The following is an 18,621-nucleotide window of genomic DNA, read 5'->3' on the forward strand; positions in this document are numbered from 1 at the left end:
GGGCATGGTGGCGCACAGCTGTAATCCCAGCTATTTGGGAGGCTGACGCAGGAGAACTGCTTGAACCCGGGAGGCAGAGGTTGCAGTGAGCGGAGATCGCGCCACTGCACTACAGTCTGGTGACAGAGCGAGACTCCTCATCAAAAAAAAAAAAAAAGCTGGATGTGGTGGTGCGCACTTGTAATCCCAACTACTCTGGAGTCCCAACTACTCTGGAGCCTGGAAGGATCACTTGAGCCTGGAAGATGGAGATTGCAGTGAGCCAAGATCCCACCACTGCACTCCAGCCTGGGGGATACAGCAAGACTGGCTCAAAACAACAACAACAAAAACTCTGCTCTGCAAAAGAGACTGTTGAGAGAAAAATACAAGCCACAGACTGGGGGGAAAATTGCAAAAGATGTATCTGATAAGCAACTGTTACCTAGTATATACAAAGAACTTAAAAAAAAATTTTTTTTAATTAGCTGGGTGTGGTAGTGTGTACCTGTAGTCCCAGCTACTTGGGAGAGTGAGGTGAGAGGATCACTTGAGCCTGGGAGTTTGAGGCTATAGTCCACTACAGCCTAGGTGACAGAGCTAGACCCTGTCTCAAAAAAAAATTAAAAAGTGAACCAAAGACTTCAACAAACACCTTGCCAAAAAAGACATATGTATGGAAAATAAGGATCTGAAAAAGTGCTCCATACTATATGTCATCAGGAAAAATGCAAATTAAAACAAGAAACTGCTACACCTAATGAAATAGCTAAACTTCAGAACACTGACACCACCAAATGCTAGCAGAATGTGGAGCAGCACGACTTCTCATTTATTGCTGGTGGGAATGCAAAATGGTGCAGCCACTTTGGAAGACCATTTGACAGTTCTCCACAAAACTAAACATAACACTATATGGGATCTAACAATCATATTCCTTAGTATTTACCCAAAGGAGCTGAAAATATGTTCACACAAAAACCTGTACATGGATGTTTATAGCAGCTTTATTCAAAATTATCAAAACTGAGAAGCAACATTCAGCGGGTGAATGGATCAATAAACTGTGGTACATCCAGTTAGTGTTATTCAGCACTCACAAGGAATGAGCTATCAAGCCATGAAGACATGGAAAAAATGTAAATGCATGTTATGAAATGAATGAGGCCAATCTAAAAAGGCTACATGCTGTAAAATTCCAACTTATGACATTCTGGAACATGTCTGTAGGTAAAACTACAGAGACAGCGAAAAGAGCAGGGATTGCCAAAGGTGAAGAGCGAGGGATGGATGAATGGGTGGAACATAGAGGATTTCCAGAGCAGTGAAACTATATATGATACTATAATGGTGGATTCATGTTGGACCATTAGACATTGGTCCAAACCCATAGAATGTCCCCAGCACCAAACGTGAAGGCTAATGTAAACTATATTATTTGAATGATAATGATGTGTCAGTGTAGGTTCATCAGGCAGGCAAGGTGGCTCATGCCTGCAATCACGCCTGACCAGCCAGGACAACATGGGGAAACCCTGTCTCTACAAAAAATACAAAAAAATTAGCCAGGGCGTGGTGCAGTGGCTCACATCTGTAATCCCAGCACTTTGGGAGGCCAAGGTGAGGGGATCACTTGAGGCCAGGAGTTCGAGACCAGCCTGGCCAATATGGCAAAACCCTGTCTCTGCTAAAAATACAAAAATTGGCTCTGCGCAGTGGCTCACACCTGTAATCCTAGCACTTTAGGAGGCCAAGGCAGGTGGATCACTTGAGGTCAGGAATTCAAGACCAGCCTGGCCAACGTGGTGAAACCCCGTCACTACTAAAAATACAAAAATTAGCTGGGCGTGGTGGTGGGCGCTTGTAATTCCAGCTGCTCAGGAGGCTGAGGCAGGAGAATCACCTGAGCCTGGGAGGCAGAGGTTGCAGTGAGCTGAGATCGAGCCACTGCACTCCAGCCTGTGCAACAGGGAGAGACTCGGTCTCAAACAACAACAACAACAACAACAACAAAAACCAACCAACAAACAAAAAAAACATTAACTGGGCATGGTGGCTTGTGCCTATAGTCTCCGCTACTTGGAAGGCTGAGGCAGGAGGATTGCTTGAGCCAGGGAGGTGGAGGCTGCAGCGAACCCTTATCACGCCGCCGCACTCCAGCCTGGGTGAGGGAGAGACCCTGTCTTAAAAAAAAAAAAAAAAAAAAAAAAATGGCCGGGCGCGGTGGCTCATGCCTGTAATCCCAGCACTTTGGGAGGCCAAGACGGGCGGACCACCAGGTCAGGAGATCGAGACCATCCTGGCTAACACGGTGAAACCCCGTCTCTACTAAAAATACAAAAAAATTAGCCGTGAGTAGTGGCGGGCGCCTGTAGTCCCAGCTACTCAGGAGGCTGAGGCAGGAGAATGGCGTGAATCCAGGAGGCGGAACTTGCAGCGAGCCGAGATCGGGCCACCGCACTCCAGCCTGGGGGATTGAGCAAGACTCCGTCTCAAAAAAAAAAAAAAAAAAGGAGGTCCATCATTTGTAACAAATGTACCACTCTGCTGCTGGAGGATGTTCAAGAGAAATGTCACATAGGTGAGAAGTCTGATAAGTCCACTGGATTTCACAATTAGGTGGTTAACCATTACCAAACCGATTCACTAGAGTGTGAGTGGAAGCCTGATTATATAGGGTTGAAAAGAGGTTAGAAAATAAGCAGAAGGAAGCCAGAGGCCTACTTTAAATGTTCAGCGATAGAGCTGGAGCTGGATTCAACTGTGTAATCAATTTTCTTTTTTCGTTTTGTTTGTTTTTTTCAAGTGTTAGCTATTTCAGTGCTCCAGGTGCTCAGAGAAACTTCTCTATTAACAAACTATGGAAATGATCCCTGAAAGTATAGTCTTTTTGTGCTTTTCTTTCTTCCTTTCTTTCTTTCTTTTTTTTTTTTTTTGAGATAGGGTCTCACTCTCACCCAGGCTGCAGTGCAGTGGTGCTATCACGACTCACTGCAGCCTGAACCTCCTCGCTTGGGCTCAGGTGATCCTCCCACCTCAACCTGCGTTTTTTTAGAGTCGGGGTTTAGCCATGTTGGTCAGGCTGGTCTGAAACTCCTGGGCTCAAGTGATCCACCAGCCTCAGCCTCCCAAAGTGCTGGGATTACAGACATGAGCCACCGCACCTGTCTTTATAATACACGTTCTTGCCCTACTAACCCTGTCTCTCCATCTCTCCTCTTCTCTCCAACTTACCCCTCTTATGCCCAGTCTGTTAGCTGTGTGTTGGCTTGTTCCTTAAGTGGGATCTCTCCATGTGACAGGAAAGACTGGCCAGTAGCAGTTACATGTTTACACAGTCCTTGCAGACACTTCCAGATAAGGAAATAATTCTCTTCCCCAGTGTCCATATAGCAAATCTCTTCACAGGACAGATTATCTTCAGCCGTTTCAGGCTTTCATGATGATCATAGCTGCGAGCCCCAGAGATTAAGAGACATGATACTCCTAGCATCTATATATCAAAATTTAGGGATCCTGTACCTGTTATTGGTAAAATCATATTTCCTTGATTTCTGATGAGGCTTTTTTTTTTGAGACAGAGTCTCGCTCTGTCACCCAGGCTGGAGTGGAGTGGCAGGATCTCGGCTCACTGCAACCTCCACATCCCAGGTTCACACCATTCTCCTGCCTGAGCCTCCCGAGTAGCTGGGATTACAGGCGCCTGCCACTGTGCCTGGCTAACTTTTTGTATTTTTTTAGTACAGACGGGGTTTCACCATGTTAACCAGGATGATCTCGATCTCCTGACGTCGTGATTTGCCCGCCTCAGCCTCCCAAAGTGCTGGGATTACAAGCTTGAGACATCGCGCCTGGCCGGTTTTTTTTTTTTTTTTTTTTTTTTTACTTTATTTATTTATTTTTGAGACAGTTTTGCTCTGTCACCCAGGCTGGAGTGCACTGGCGCAATCTTGACTCACTACAACCTTCGCCTCCCGGATTCAAACAATTCTCCTGCCTCAGCCTCCCAAGTAGCTGGGACTACAGGCACGTGCCGCCACGCCTGGCTAATTTTTCTTTGTATTTTTTAGTAGAGACGAGTTTTCATTATGTTGACCAGGCTGGTCAGGAACTCCTGACTTTGTGATCCACCTGCCTCGGCCTCCCACAGTGCTGGGATTACAGGCATGAGCCACCGCGCCAGGCCTCTGATGAGTTTTTAAATCTTTTTATGTATGTTTGTTAGCCATGTATTATTTCTTACTTATTTTTCCATGAGGTTGTCAGTTTTTGTTTTTTGGCAAGCCTCTATATATTCTGAATATTTTGCTCTCTGTTAAATATACTAAAAAAAATTATTGCCTGTAATTTTTTTACTTTAACTTGTATATAGGGTTTTGTATTTTCTTCTAATACTATAATAATTTTGGTTTTTAAATTTTAGCTTTTTTTTTTTTTGAGATGGTGTCTTACTCTGTCGCTCAGGCTGGAGTGCAGTGGCGTGATCTCGGCTCACTACAACCTCTGCCTCCTGGGTTCAAGTGGTTCTCCTGCCTCAGTCTCCCGAGCAGCTGGGATTACAGGTGCCTGCCACTGTGCCTGGCTAATTTTTGTACTTTTAGTAGAGATGACCATGCTGGTCAGGCTGGTCTCGAACTCCTGACCTCAAGTGATCAGCCCGCCTCCGCCTCCCAGAGTGCTGGGATTATAGGCTTGATTCACCATGCCTAGCCTGAATTTTAGCTTTTAAATATATTCACAGTTTATTTTGGTGCATTATTTTTTTCTGAATAGTCATTTGTTCCAAAACCATTATTGAAAACTCTATCCTTTCTCTCTGATTTGAGGTGCCACCTTTATCACAAAGGAAACTCCCAGTTATTCCTGCATTATTGTTTCTTTACTGTTTACCCAATTCTTTATCAATTCTATGTCTATCCTAATAGCTTTCTGCCTTAAATTCTACATCTTTTTGTGTGTGGATTTTGATGTTTAAACAAGCAAGTTGCTCCTATGACTATTCTTGTTTAGCATGCCTGGCCACTCCTGTGAATTATTTTATTCAATGTGGATTTTAGAATCACCTATTGAATTTTGTTAAAAAGTATTCTGTTAGGATTTTTATGAATATTGCATTACACTTTTTTTCAAGATAATTAAATCATTTATTGATTATACATGATAATGGATGATACACAAGCTTCATTCCCATCTATAATTTTATCTGGTACCATTATTCAATTTAGATATATTGCATAGGATGTGCCAACAATCACTTTTGTAACCAATAATTCCATGATTTTGCTTAGGTAATCCCTTTTAATGGTGAACTTCAGGTCACAACAGTAACTATCAGTTCAACTACACCAAGGTTTCCGAAGACAATGGCTTCTCCACCCAAGCAGGTTATATATAAATTCCAAATAGAACCTGGCATCACCCTGAAGGAATTCTAACTTCACACTGTTGGGGAAGTTTACCAAGATGGCTTCAGAGTAGACTAACTTTACACAGCACATTAAAAAACAGACATTTATTCAGCGTCACGATCAGACTATTACATTTAGCAATCAACAGCATGGGTGCAGAAAAAAAAAATCTACATTAAAACCCTTTGCTGGAATGCTTTACACTTTCCACAGAACAGAAACTAAAATAACCTGTTACACAATTAGTCACAAATACAGTCCTCGAGTTTTTTGCCCATACACATGAGTATTTGTCTAAAACATGTCTTCTTTGTAGCAGCTAGGCCCTGCCACCACTGTGCTTGGCTGAGTTCACAAATCTGTTGTAACCTGTAGCTTCCCTGTCACTTCTCTGGCTCTCCTCTCCTGCTAAGATTTGTTTCCTAATTGAAATCTTCTGCCATTGCCATAGCTACTGCTGCTCCTGGAACCGCCATAGCCACCTTGGTTTCGTGGTTTTGCAAAGTATTGGCCTCCACTGCCATAGGGGCCAGAGCTTCTGCCTCCAAAATTTCCTCCCTTCATGGGTCCAAATCTGAAGACTGATTGTTGTAATTGCCAAAATCATTGTAGCTTCCACCACCTCCAAAATTGCTTCCATCATTACCAAATCCATATGGCCATCCCCACTGCCACCATATCCACCACCACCACGGCTGCCACCAAAGCCACCACGACCACTGAAGTTTCCTCCACGACTGAAGGTGTCATTCCCACCAAAACCACCTCCACAACTACCACCAAAGTTTCCAGAACCACTTCATCCTCTTTGGCTGGATGAAGCACTGGCCATCTCTTGCTTTGACAGGGCTTTCCTAACTTCACAGTTGTGGCCATTCACAGTATCGTATTTCTGAATGACAATCTTATCCACAGAGTCATGGTCGTCAAAGGTTACAAAGGCAAAGCCCCTTTTCTTGCCACTGCCTCGGTCAGTCATGATTTCAATCACTTCCGTTTTCCCACACTGTTCAAAATAATCTCTTAGGTGATGTTCTTCAGTGTCTTCTTTAATGTCACCAATAAATATCTTTTTCACAGTTAAGTGGGCACCTGGTCTGAATCTTCTCTTGAGACAGCGTTCTTTGGTTCCACAACTCTTCCATCCACCTTGTGTGGCCTTGCATTCATAGCTGCATCCACCTCCTCCACAGTGGCATATGTGACAAACCCAAAGTCCTTGGAATGCTTGGTGTTTGGATCTCTCATGACCACACAGTCCGTGAGCGTTCCCCATTGCTCAAAATGGCTCCTCAGGCTCTCATCGGTTGTTTCAAAGCTCAACCTCCAATGAAGAGCTTCCTCAGCTGTTTGGGCTCTTTAGGAGACTCTGACTTAGACATGACGGCAGGGAGAAGAGAGACTGTAACGATGCTTCTTCGGCAGCGTCCACGGGCAGAAAGTCACTTTTTTTTTTTTTTTTTTTTAGATGGAGTCTCACTCTCTTGCCCAGGCTGGAGTACAGTGGCACGATCTCAGCTGGCTGCAACCTCCGCATCTCAGGTTCCAGTTATTCTCCTGCCTCAGCCTCTAGAGTAGCTGAGATCACAGGTGTGCACCACTATACCTGGCTAATTTTTGTATTTTTAGTAGAGATAGGGTTTTGCCATGTTGGCCAGGCTGATCTTGAACTCCTGACCTCAGGTGATCCACCTACCTCAGCCTCCCAAAGTGCTGGGATTACAGGCGTGAGCCACTGTGCCCAACCTGCATTGCACTTACAGGAAGTTTTTTTTTTTTTCCTTTTGAGACAAAGTTTCATGCTTGTTGCCCAGGCTGGAGTGCAATGGCATTATCTTGGCTCACCGCAACCTCTGCCTCCTGGGTTCAAGTGATTCTTCTGTCTCAGCCTCCTGAGTACTCCTGAGTAGCTGGAATTACAGGCATGTGCCACCATGCCCGGCTAATTTTGTATTTTTAGTAGAGACAGAGTTTCTCCATGTTGGTCAGGCTGGTCTGGAACTCCCAACGTCAGGTGATCCACCAGCCTCGGCTTCCCACTGTGCCTGGCCATGGAAATTTTAGGACAACTGACTTGATAAAATATTGAGCCTTGCCACTACAAAACATGCACGTTTATATTACTATTTATCATTCAGACTTAATTTTTGTGTACATTAATCAGCCTTCCCTTCTGATTTCTTGGTTTTTAGACTTGTAGCTTTTTAGTATGTCTTGATATCAGGTCAGGCAAAGTCCCCTTTTCTATCTCTTATTTTTTGACTTTCTTTGAACATTTCATCTTCTGTTTGAACTTCAGAATCAGCTTGTCAAGTTACGATTTTAAAAAATTACAATGAGCCAGGCGTGGTGGCTCATACCTGTAATCCCAGCACTTTGGGAGGCCGAGGCTGGTGGATCACCTGAGGTCAGGAGTTCAAGATCAGTCTGGCCAACATAGTGAAACCCCATCTCTACTAAAAATACAAAAATTAGCCAGGAATGGTGGTGCAAGTCTGTAGTCCCAGCTACTTGGGAGGCTGAGGTGGGAGAATTACTTGAACCTGGGACGCAGAGGTTGCAGTGAGCTGAGATTGCACCACTGCACTCCAGCCTGGGTGACAGAGCGAGGCTGTGTCTCAAAAAAAAAAAAAAAATTAGCTGGGTGCGGTGGTGGTGCCTGCAGTCCCAGCTACTACAGAGGCTGAGGCAGGAGAATCGCTTGAACCTAACCTGGGAGCCAGAAGTTGCAGTGAGCCGAGATCACGCCACTGCACTCCAGCCTGATTGAGGCCTTGTTTCAAAAAAAAAAAAAAAAAAAAGAGATTTGATAAATATTGCATTGATTTTTACTGATTTTTTTTTTTTTTTTTTTTTTTTTTTTTTTTTTTGAGACGGAGTCTCACTCTGTCCCCCTTGCTGGAGTGCAGTGGCCAGATCTCAGCTCACTGCAAGCTCCGCCTCCCGGGTTCAGGCCATTCTCCTGCCTCAGCCTCCCGAGTAGCTGGGACTACAGGCGCCCGCCACCTCGCCCGGCTAGTTTTTTTGTATTTTTTAGTAGAGATGGGGTTTCACTGTGTTAGCCAGGATGGTCTCGATCTCCTGACCTCGTGATCCACCCGTCTCGGCCTCCCAAAGTGCTGGGATTACAGGCTTGAGCCACCGCGCCCGGCCTTTCTGATTAAGTTTTAAAGTACTGATACCTTCATGATGTTGAGTCTTCTAGAAATGGGTATTCATTTAGGTATTCTTTTTCTGTTTGTTTTTCAGCTAGGTCTTCTTTTAGATTAGTTGGTGTTACAGGTTATTTTTTTTTTTTTTCATATAGGTCTATACATTTCTTGCTAGGGATAGTTCTATTTATGTTATATTTTGTTATAACTATGAATGCATTTTGCCTTTCAATGGCAATTAGTATAAGACAAGAAAGTTACTTATTTTTGGGCCCGGGTGCGGTGGCTCACGCCTGTAATCCCAGCACTTTGGGAGGCCGAGGCAGGCAGATCACGAGGTCAGGAGATCGAGACGATCCTGGCTAACACGGTGAAACCCCGTCTCTACTAAAAATACAAAGAAATTAGTCGGGCGAGGTGGCAGGCACCTGTAGTCCCAAGCTACTTGGGAGGCTGAGGCAGGAGAATGGCATGAACCTGGGGGGGCGGAGCTTGCAGTGAGCCGAAATCGTGCCACTGCACTCCAGCCTGGGTGACAAAGCGAGACTCTATCTCAAAAAAAAAAAGACAAGAAAGTTACTTATTTTTATATATTGACCTAATTTTAAGCTACCTTATACAACTCTCATTAATATTCTGTAGAACTAGAATTTAAACTCTATATGAATGTGGACCTTATTCAAACACTGTATCCCTAGCACCTAGGCAATGCCTAACATGTTACTTTAAGATATATTTTATTTATTAATTTTTTTTGAGACAGACTCTCGCTCTGTCACCCAGGCTGGAGTGTAGTGGTGCGATCTTGGCTCACTGCAACCTCCGCCTCCCAGGTTCAAGCAATTCTCTGTCCCAGCCTCCCAAGTAGCTGGGATTACAGGCGCCCGCCACCATGCCCAGCTAATTTTTGTATTTTTAGTAGAGACAGGGTTTTTACCATGTTGGGCAGGCTGGTCTTGAACTCCTGACCTTGTGATCTGCCTACCTGGGCCTCCCAAAGTGCTGGGATTACAGGTGTGAGCCACTGAGCCTGGCCATTAATATATATTTTAATGAATGAATGATGGCATTTTAGTTGATTCTGTTGCATTTTCTGGGTAGACAGTTTTTCCAATTTTTCAACTATTGTAATCATGGGACTTGGTAGATTGCTCTGAAATTCATGTTCTGAAGTACCCTTTCTTCTATGTATACATCAATATTAGATAAAACAGGAAAAGGTAAAGTTACACAGCTATGACATGCAGAAACAAGAACTATTTCTTTGTACTTAAAACAGTGTTTAGAGGCTGGGTAGGGTGGTTTGTGTTTGTAATCTCAGCACTTTGAGAGGCCAAGATGGGAGGACTGCTTAAGCCCAAGAGTTTGAGAACAGCCTAGGCAACATAGGGAGACCCCTGTCTCCACAAAACGTAAAAAAATTAGCCAGGCTTGAGTCTGGGAGTTTGAGGCTGCAGTGAGCTATGATCGTGCCACTGCACTGAAGACTGGCTGACAGTAAGACTCTGTCTCTAAAGGAAAAAAAAAAAAATGCTTATTTGGAGAAATAATCCCTGAAAACTTTTCAAATTTGATAAAGAATATTAATGTACACATTCAAGGTCAATTAACTCCAAGAAGAATAAACTCAAAGAGATCCACACCTAGGAACATTATGGTCAAACTGCCAAAAGACAAAAACAAAAACAGAATATTGAATGCAGCAAAAAAAAAAAAAAAAAAAAAAAAAAAAAAGCAACTCATCATGTGTAAGGGATCCTCAACAAAATTAATAACTGACTTCTCATCAGAAACCATGGAGCTCAGCTGGGCGCGGTGGCTCATGCCTATAATCCCAGCACTTTGGGAGGCTGAGGCAGGTGGATCACCTGAGGTCAGGAGTTCGAGACCAGCCTGATCAACATGGAGAAACCCCATCTCTACTAAAAATACAATATTAGCTGGGCATGGTGGGGCATGCCTGTAATTCCAGCTACTTGGGAGTCTGAGGCAGGAGAATTGCTTGAACCTGGGAGGCAGCGGTTGCAGTGAGCTGAGATCTTGCCATTGCACTCTAGCCTGGGCAACAGGAGTGAAACTCTGCCTCAAAAACAAAAAATAATAATAATAAAAAGAAACCATGAAGCCCAGAAGGCAGTGGAAAGACATTCAAAGTGCTAAAAAATATTGTCAACCAACAATTCCATATCCACAGAACTATACCTCAAAACTGAAGGAAAGGCCAGGTGTGGTGGCTCATGCCTGTAATCTCAGCACTTTGAGAGGCTGAAGAGAGGATCACTTGAGCCCAAGAGTTTGAGACCAGCTTGGGCAACATAGTGAGACTTCATCTCTACAAAAAAGTAAAACATCAGCCGAGCATAGAGGCGTGTACTTATAATCCCAGATACTTGGGAGGCTGAGGTGGGAGGATTACTTGAGCCCAGGAGATTGAAGTTGCAGCAAGCCAACAAGGCGCCACTGCACCCCAGCCCGAGTAATGGAGCCAGACTCTGTCTCAAAAAAAAAAGAAAAGAAAAATGATGGAGAATGCAGACATTCCCAGATAAACAATAATTGAATTTGTCACCTGCCCTGCAATGTGAGCCATTCAAGATGAAAGATTATTAGACAATAACCTGAGTTCATGTGAAGAAATAAACAGCATTGGTAAATGCTGGCGTGGTGGCTCACGCCTGTAATCCCAAAAATTTGGGAGGCTGAGGCCAATGGATCACTTGAGGTCAGGAGTTCGAGACCAGCCTGGCCAACATGGCGAAACCAAATCTCTACTAAAAATACTAAAAATATAAAAATTAGCCGAGCATGGTGGCAGGTGCCTGTAATCACAGCTACTGCTGAGGCAGGAAAATCGCTTGAACCTGGGAGGCAGAGGTTGTAGTAAGCTGAGATCAAGTCACTGCACTCTAGCCCAGGTAACAGAGCGAGACTCTGTCTAAAAAAAAAAAAAAAAAAAAAAAAGTAACACAGTACAAACATAGTATATTTTTGTTTGTTAATTTAAAAAAATTTTTTCTCGCCGGGCGCGGTGGCTCAAGCCTGTAATCCCAGCACTTTGGGAGGCCGAGGCGGGCGGATCACGAGGTCAGGAGAACGAGACCATCCTGGCTGACACGGTGAAACCCCGTCTCTACTAAAAAATACAAAAAACTAGCCGGGCGAGGTGGCGGGCGCCTGTAGTCCCAGCTACTGGGGAGGCTGAGGCAGGAGAATTGCGTGAACCCGGGAGGCGGAGCCTGCAGTGAGCTGAGATCCGGCCACTGCACTCCAGCCTGGGCGGCAGAGCGAGACTCCGTCTCAAAAAAAAAAAAAAAAAAAAAAAAAAAAAATTTTTCTCCAAAAGCATGAGGCACCACACCTGGCCTAGGAGAAAAATTTAATGTTAAACTTTTAAAATAGCCACAGAAAGAATAGCAGTATAATCTGTACCTTCTAAACCAGAAGAATAAAGAAGTACTATCTAACACTTTACTAATTCAACAATAGGAAAAAAAGCAAAGACAGAGATTGATACACAGAAAACATTTAACAAGAACGAAGAAATAAGTCCTAATATATCAATAATTATGTTAAATGATCATGAAAATAAAAGAATAAAAAAAGTCAGCAAGTAGTAATTAAAAAGGCTGGTACAACAATAATATCTAGACAAAAAGATTAAGGTAAAGAATAAACCATTAGAAATAAAGACAATATATAAGGAATAATCTAGCAAAAAGGTAGAATAATTTGGTGGAAGAATGCAGTAAAGGTTGGATGAGGCTTATGCCTGTAATCCCAGCACTTTGGGAGGCTGAGGTAGGAGGAGCTCTCAAGTTTGTTCTAAGCTTCTTTAATTTTAAACAAACGTTGTACTTTAGAATGGTTTTAAATTTACTGAAAAGTTGCAAAGGTAGTACAGAGAATTCCGGTGTATGCTTCATCCAGTTTTTACTTTTTTTTTTTTTTTTTTTTTTTTGAGACGGAGTTTCACTCTCGTTGCCCAGGCTGGAGTGCAATGACACCATCTGGGTTCACTGCAACCTCCATCTCCCGGGGTTCAAGCGATTCTCCTGTCTCAGCCTCCTAAGTAGCTGGGATTACAGGCACACGCCACCACGTCCAGCTAATTTTTGCATTTTTAGTAGAGAGGGGGTTTCACCATACTGGTCAGGCTGATCTCGAACTCCTAACCTCCCGTGATCTGCCTGCCTCTGCTTCCCAAAGTGCTGGGATTACAGATGTGAGCCACCACCGCCCTACCGTCACTTTTTTTTTTTTTTTTTTTTGAGACAGTTTCACTGTGTTGCCCAGGCTGGAGTACAGTGGCCGTGATCTCAACTCACTGCAACCTTCGCCTCCCAGGTTCAAGCTATTTTCCTACCTCAGCTTCCCCAAGTAGCCGGGATTACAGGCGTGTGCCACTACTCCCGGCTAATTTTTGTGTTTTTAGTAGAGACGGGGCTTCGCCATGTTGGCCAGGCTGGTCTTGAACTCTTGACCTCAGGTGATCCGTCCACCTTGGCCTCCCAAAGTGCTGGGATCGTAGGTGTGAGCCACTGCACCCAGCCTTGGACCCTCTTCATATTAAATTAAAATTAATGTTTTTGGAACACCTATTTGGCCATATACTGAGGAGGATGAGATAAAGTAAGTTCCCTCCTTGTAAGTCGTTAGAATTATAGAAAGAAAGAAGTGGAGCTCCTCTCCATTGTCTTTTTTTTTTTTTTCCTTTTTCGTTTTTTTTTTGAGACGGAGTTTCGCTCTTGTTGCCCAGGCTGGAGTGCAATGGCGCGATCTCTGCTCACTGCAACCTCCGCCTCCCGGGTTCAAGGGATTCTTCTGCCTCAGCCTCCTGAGTAGCTGGGATTACAGGCGTCCGCCACCACGCCCGGCTAATTTTTGTATTTTTAGTAGAGACAGGGTTTCACCATGTTGGCCAGGCTGGCCTAGCATTCTTAACCTCAGGTGATCCACCTGCCTCGGCCTCCCAAAGTGCTAGGATTACAGGCATGAACCGCCGCTCCCGGCCTGCCATTGTCTTTTTAAAACTGAAACAGAAACAGAGAGCTCCTGGCAGATAGGACCAGGAGCCACAGTGAAGGAGGTGGCCTGTGATTAGGTTTTTATAAATGGGCAGGTATTAATCAGGGGAAATGGAGTAAAGGACACGACAGACATACATTGGAAAAAGTAAGGCCTGGGGCCCCTAAAAACTTGCTCGAGAGTAAAGGTAAATGCTATCTATGTGTCCACACTACTGTGGTAAAGCCGACGGTCCATACCATGAGCCCATTTCGCAGCAGGGAAATTCGGGTGGTGGGCTTGGGCCGGTCGTTCTGGTAACTCCCCAGTAGAGGGCGCCATAAGCATGTGCGTCCTCAGTCTGACTGGGCTGTGGAGGCGGTGCGTCCTCCTGGCCCGGGGGCGGGGCCGTCGCGCTCACGTGACCTTTGCTGATGGCGGCGGCGGTGGCGGCAGCGGTGCTGGTGGCGCTCGGCGGCCGGAGCCGGATCCTGTAGCCGGGTGTGGGCCCGCGTCGGTCCTTCCCTCCTTCGGCCCTCTCTCTTGTCTTCCGGAGTGTGGCTGGCGGAGCCGGGATGGCGGAACGAGGCCTGGAGCCGTCGCCGGCCGCGGTGGCGGCGCTGCCGCCTGAAGTGCGGGCGCAGCTGGCGGAGCTGGAGCTGGAGCTCTCGGAGGGTAGGAGCCGGGCGGGGGAGAGGGCGCCCGGGGCCCTGCGGATCGCTGCGACTCGGGAGACAGGTCCCCGCCGCGCGCCCTGGCGGCCGTGCGGCGAGGGGGACGAGGGTGCAGAGAACCTGGCCTGGCACTCCACGACCATCTTCCCTCCTCTCCCACCCCACTAAGTGGTTTCCTGTGGCTTTCATTGTTTTCCCATGAAGGGGACTAAGTAAGGGCTTGTGGGAGAGGTCCTCCCGGACCCACACTGCTTCTGCGCTTCCTGCCCCCCAAAACCCGAGACAAAGCTGCGCCCTCCCGCTTCTGCCCAGGCGTCTGGGCCAGGTGGGGTGAGGGGGAGGGCTGCGAGGAGGGTGGCTGACAGCTTTCTCCTTTCCTCTCCGCTTTTCGTGGAGGGCTCCACGCCTTGTTCCAGCCCCTTTCCCCCTTTCAAAAAGAGAAAGACACATGGGAAATCCTCAGCAGTGTTTCTTCTCTTTCCTTTAACAATGCGCGATGCCTCCTCAGTGACAGGAGTGAGACAGAAGCGGGTGAGCCATTGAGGGTCCTAGGGAGATGAGAAGCAGTGGCATTAACCCAGAGAGCCACTCGGTGCTGCTTTTAGACCACCTTTGTCATAAGAGGTTTTTTTTTTCCTGGTGCCTGTTATTTGGGCTGAATTTTCCGCATGTGGTCACCTTTTGGAGTCTTTGAAGAGGGAGAGAGAGGAGGCTACCGGTTACTTGCAGATCCTGGCTGGCATTCTTTCTTTTGACAATGGATTGGGACAGGGAGGGTTCGATTTTTCAGAATTTAAAAAAATGGGATAAATCAAGCCACTGTTATTAGAGAACTCCTTGTACAACAATGAGCGAAACACAGTGCTCCGTTGTGGGCATGTGATCAGGCTTGTTGGGCAGTTGTGATCAGTTCTCTGTAAAGTTCCTGTTTTTATCACTAGCTGCCCCTGAGACAAAAGCAGCATTTTCTCCAAGCTTGATACCAGTACTTTGGTTGTGTCTCCAGAGTTGCATATTCTTGAGTTCCTTGTGGAAGGCCCTCTTCACTAGCATTTTTCAAGTGGATCAAAAACTCTTGATTGGAAAAGAAGAATGTGATCAACTCCCAGGATCTTATTAAACATTACTTATTGTTTACTTATTAAGGCATTATGGTTCCCTCCCCTCCAAGAATCCTTTACAATGAAAAACCAAAAGTAGAGTTGAATGTTATAAATCCTGTTGGGCATTGAAGGAAATAATTATTTTTAATAACCCTTTTAATAACCTAATGTATAGGGAAGTGCTGTTTTTACCTGTACTTAACTATCAACATGTTATTTTTCAATTAATCAATTCAATTTTCAAGTTATTCTTTGGCCAGCCCCGGGAATCACTGGTATTAGATTAATTTGTTTCTGTAAAGTGTTTAAGAAGATAGGAATCCTTTGGGTTTGTCTGCCCAGTTATACCTGTTTGAAATATTCACCAGGTGAATCCATTTGCCATAGACTTGAATGGCTGAGGCTTAGTTTGTTTAAATGTAAATTTCTTTAAGTTCCCCCCCCCCCCCCGCTTCGAAAATTGAGGGACTTACCATCATTTCTGTCTCTCAAGATAACTCATTCTTCTCCTAAAGCGTTGACATTAAATCTGTGTTGACTTGCATTAAAATCTGACTTTTAAAACTGCTATTTGAAAGTAACAAATCAGCTAGCTTTGATTAGTCAGAAAGAGGTTTGCCTGGATGCTTGCGTCAGAGGGAGATTAAAAATAGGAGTTGATTGCTTTTACACGGAGAGGGAAATCCTGGAAGCTCCTTATTCTGGGTATATCTCTTTCCAGCTGATTGTTGTTTACATCTCTGGGTGTTTCTAGACATCTCTAGAATGTCTAGAAATATTCTGAGGAACTATTTCTAGGACCTACACTGATTAGCTCACCTCTCTCTCCTTCAGAAAGGTGTGAAACTTCTTCAAATTGTGAATGCCAAGGCTTAAACATTTTATTTTTTTTTTTTTTTTTTTTTTTTTTTTTTTTTGTTTTGTTTTTTTGTTTTTTTTTTTTTGAGACGGAGTCTCGCTCTGTCGCCCAGGCTGGAGTGCAGTGGCCGGATCTCAGCTCACTGCAAGCTCCGCCTCCTGGGTTCACGCCATTCTCCTGCCTCAGCCTCCCGAGTAGCTGGGACTACAGGCGCCCGCCACCACGCCCGGCTAGTTTTTTGTATTTTTTAGTAGAGACGGGGTTTCACCGTGTTAGCCAGGATGGTCTCGATCTCCTGACCTCGTGATCCGCCCGTCTCGGCCTCCCAAAGTGCTGGGATTACAGGCTTGAGCCACCGCGCCCGGCCTTAAACATTTTAAGGACAAGTGCGTGGTTTGCTTTCCAATGAAGGATTATTTTGGTTGGCATCTGACTTGGTTTGAATTTGTTTCTTATAGATTTATACTACACTTCTCGTATTTCATCTATTTTAGCAATGGATGACTCTGGAAAAAATACAGTTGAAAAACTTGGGCCTGCAGTGTCAGCATATTGGTCATCTTTCTTGCTTAAAGTACAGGGGACGGTTGGCTGGAGTAGATAGACATTAGGAATTCAAGTGAAGTTAAAATAACCCAATAGTCCCAATATCTGTGTAGTATGGTGTTATTTGTGATGTCTGTAGCATATTTAGAGCTAAGTTTTGTTTGTTTTGCATTTTCTCTATAGTTACTCTGCTCTAACATAAGTACTTTGCTTTTTTTGTTTTAGATGCTTTTCTTTTGTTTGCTTATTTGTTTTTTTTTGAGATGGAGTCTCACACTGTTGTCCGAGCTCAGCTTACTGCAACCTCCGCCTCCCAGGCTCAAGCAGTTCTCCTGCCTCAGCCTCCCCAGTAGCAGGGATTACAGGCGAGCGCCACTACTGCTGGGCTAATTTTTTTGTATTTTAGTAGAGATGGGGTTTCACCATGTTTACCAGGCTTCATCTTAAACTCCTGACCTCAAATGATCCACCCGCCTCAGCCTTCCAAAGTGTTGGGATTACAGGCGTGAGCCACCGCTAAAGATGCTTTTAACTGTGTGTTTATCATGCCTTGCTGACATTGGTGCACTCATTTCTCTATTTTCATTTTTTTTTTTTTAGGTTCAGGCTGTCATTGGTCCTAATCATAGCAATAATCTGAGCTGTTTGCTGTTAAAGAATTTTCTTTGTGCTTGCCTGTATTTTCAGCTGCAGGCTTTGGTAATAGATCAGCCAACTCTGTGCTGAAATGCAGGTTTGTGCCTGCTTTGGGCTCTGCCGCAGAGTGTGTTGCAGAGCCCTGTGATGTGTCTGGTGCTTCAGGCAGGTCACCAGGCATCTTCCTGGTTAAAACCTTCTACCACAAAAAGAACAGGCTGAAACTGCCTGGAAATTGTTTAAAAATTGAATTTTCATATAAGGGTGAGCTTTTCTATAGATGAGTTGAATAGGTGGAAGGTTTCTGCAAGTATTTCTGTGACTGAAATTTTTAATGATTCACATATTTTATTATTATATCTTGACAGTAAGCTCTGTTGTTTGGACTTATGTATATGGTCTAGTCAAGTGTATGCACATAAAATAGCACTAATGGGGAGAATTAATTTGCTTAAATCTGTCTAATAATACATTATATTTGTGTAATGATCTTTTTGTATATTGTCATTTGAGCTTCACTAAACGTCAATAGATAGAATAGGTATTGTTACCACCCACCCCCACTTTCTTTTTTTTTGGCTTAACAGAAAGGAAAACTTGTACTTGGAAAGACTGTTTTGTCTAAAGCTGCATACCTAATAAGTATCATTATCCTAAGCGGTCATGTGATGATGATAGTGGAATGATTTAAATATCTGTGCTGTCATTGCACAACTTGTTAACTAATTTTTACTCTAAGGAAATGCTACCAAACAGTTCTTTTTTTTTTTTTTTTTTGAGATGGAGTTTTGCTCTTGTTGCCCAGGCTGGAGTGAAATGGAGTGATCTCAGCTCACTGCAACTTCTGCCTCCGGGGTTCAGGTGATTCTCCTGCCTCAGCCTTTCTGAATAGCTGACTTTACAGGCATGCGCCACCATGCCCGGCTAATTTTGTATTTTTAGTAGAGATGGGTTTTCTCCATGTTGGTCAGGCTGGTCTCGAACTCCTGACCTCAGATGATCCACCCGCCTTGGCCTCCTGAAGTGCTGGGATTACAGGCGTGAGCCACTGTGCCTGGCCCTAGACCGTTCTATACCACAGTGTTGATTCTCTCTCTCTGAAATCTCTTTCAAATCCATCACTTACGCATTCAGTTCAGCAGATGTGTATTTTGTGCCTACTGTGTGCAAGTGAGCAGGATACCATGGTAGCTTTCAAGAAGCTCTGAGTCTGGCAGGGAAATCATTGAAAAATGCCAACAAAACAGTCCATGACCATGG

At 44.5% G+C, this 18,621-nt stretch overlaps 1 protein-coding gene, 1 long non-coding RNA gene and 1 pseudogene across 5 annotated transcripts in view; 1 reads left to right on the forward strand and 2 right to left on the reverse strand.

Moving 5' to 3' along the window:
* Positions 1-5,099: 5,099 nt before the first annotated feature.
* LOC144332879 (uncharacterized) lies at positions 5,100-15,904 on the reverse strand. The gene is made up of 4 exons (XR_013401078.1): positions 15,794-15,904; positions 14,955-15,291; positions 6,868-7,777; positions 5,100-5,608 (listed from the first exon to the last, which is right to left on the reverse strand). It is a non-coding gene; the product is annotated as an uncharacterized LOC144332879 (long non-coding RNA).
* On the reverse strand, positions 5,656-6,829 carry LOC693386 (heterogeneous nuclear ribonucleoprotein A1 pseudogene; annotated as a pseudogene).
* The window catches only part of DIP2B (disco interacting protein 2 homolog B), a 269,702-nt gene continuing 265,078 nt past the window's right edge, over positions 13,998-18,621 (forward strand). For all 4 annotated transcript variants that reach the window (XR_013401070.1, XM_077954195.1, XM_015151712.3 and 1 more), the window contains exon 1: positions 13,998-14,218. Coding sequence is in view for 3 of the 4 variants with exons in the window: in XM_077954195.1 (XP_077810321.1) it covers positions 14,119-14,218 (100 nt within the window). In the remaining variant the exon portion in view is untranslated. The remainder of the gene's footprint in view (positions 14,219-18,621) is intronic.

The sequence above is a fragment of the Macaca mulatta genome, chromosome 11, assembly GCF_049350105.2.
Source record: "Macaca mulatta isolate MMU2019108-1 chromosome 11, T2T-MMU8v2.0, whole genome shotgun sequence".
NCBI lineage: Eukaryota > Metazoa > Chordata > Mammalia > Primates > Cercopithecidae > Macaca > Macaca mulatta.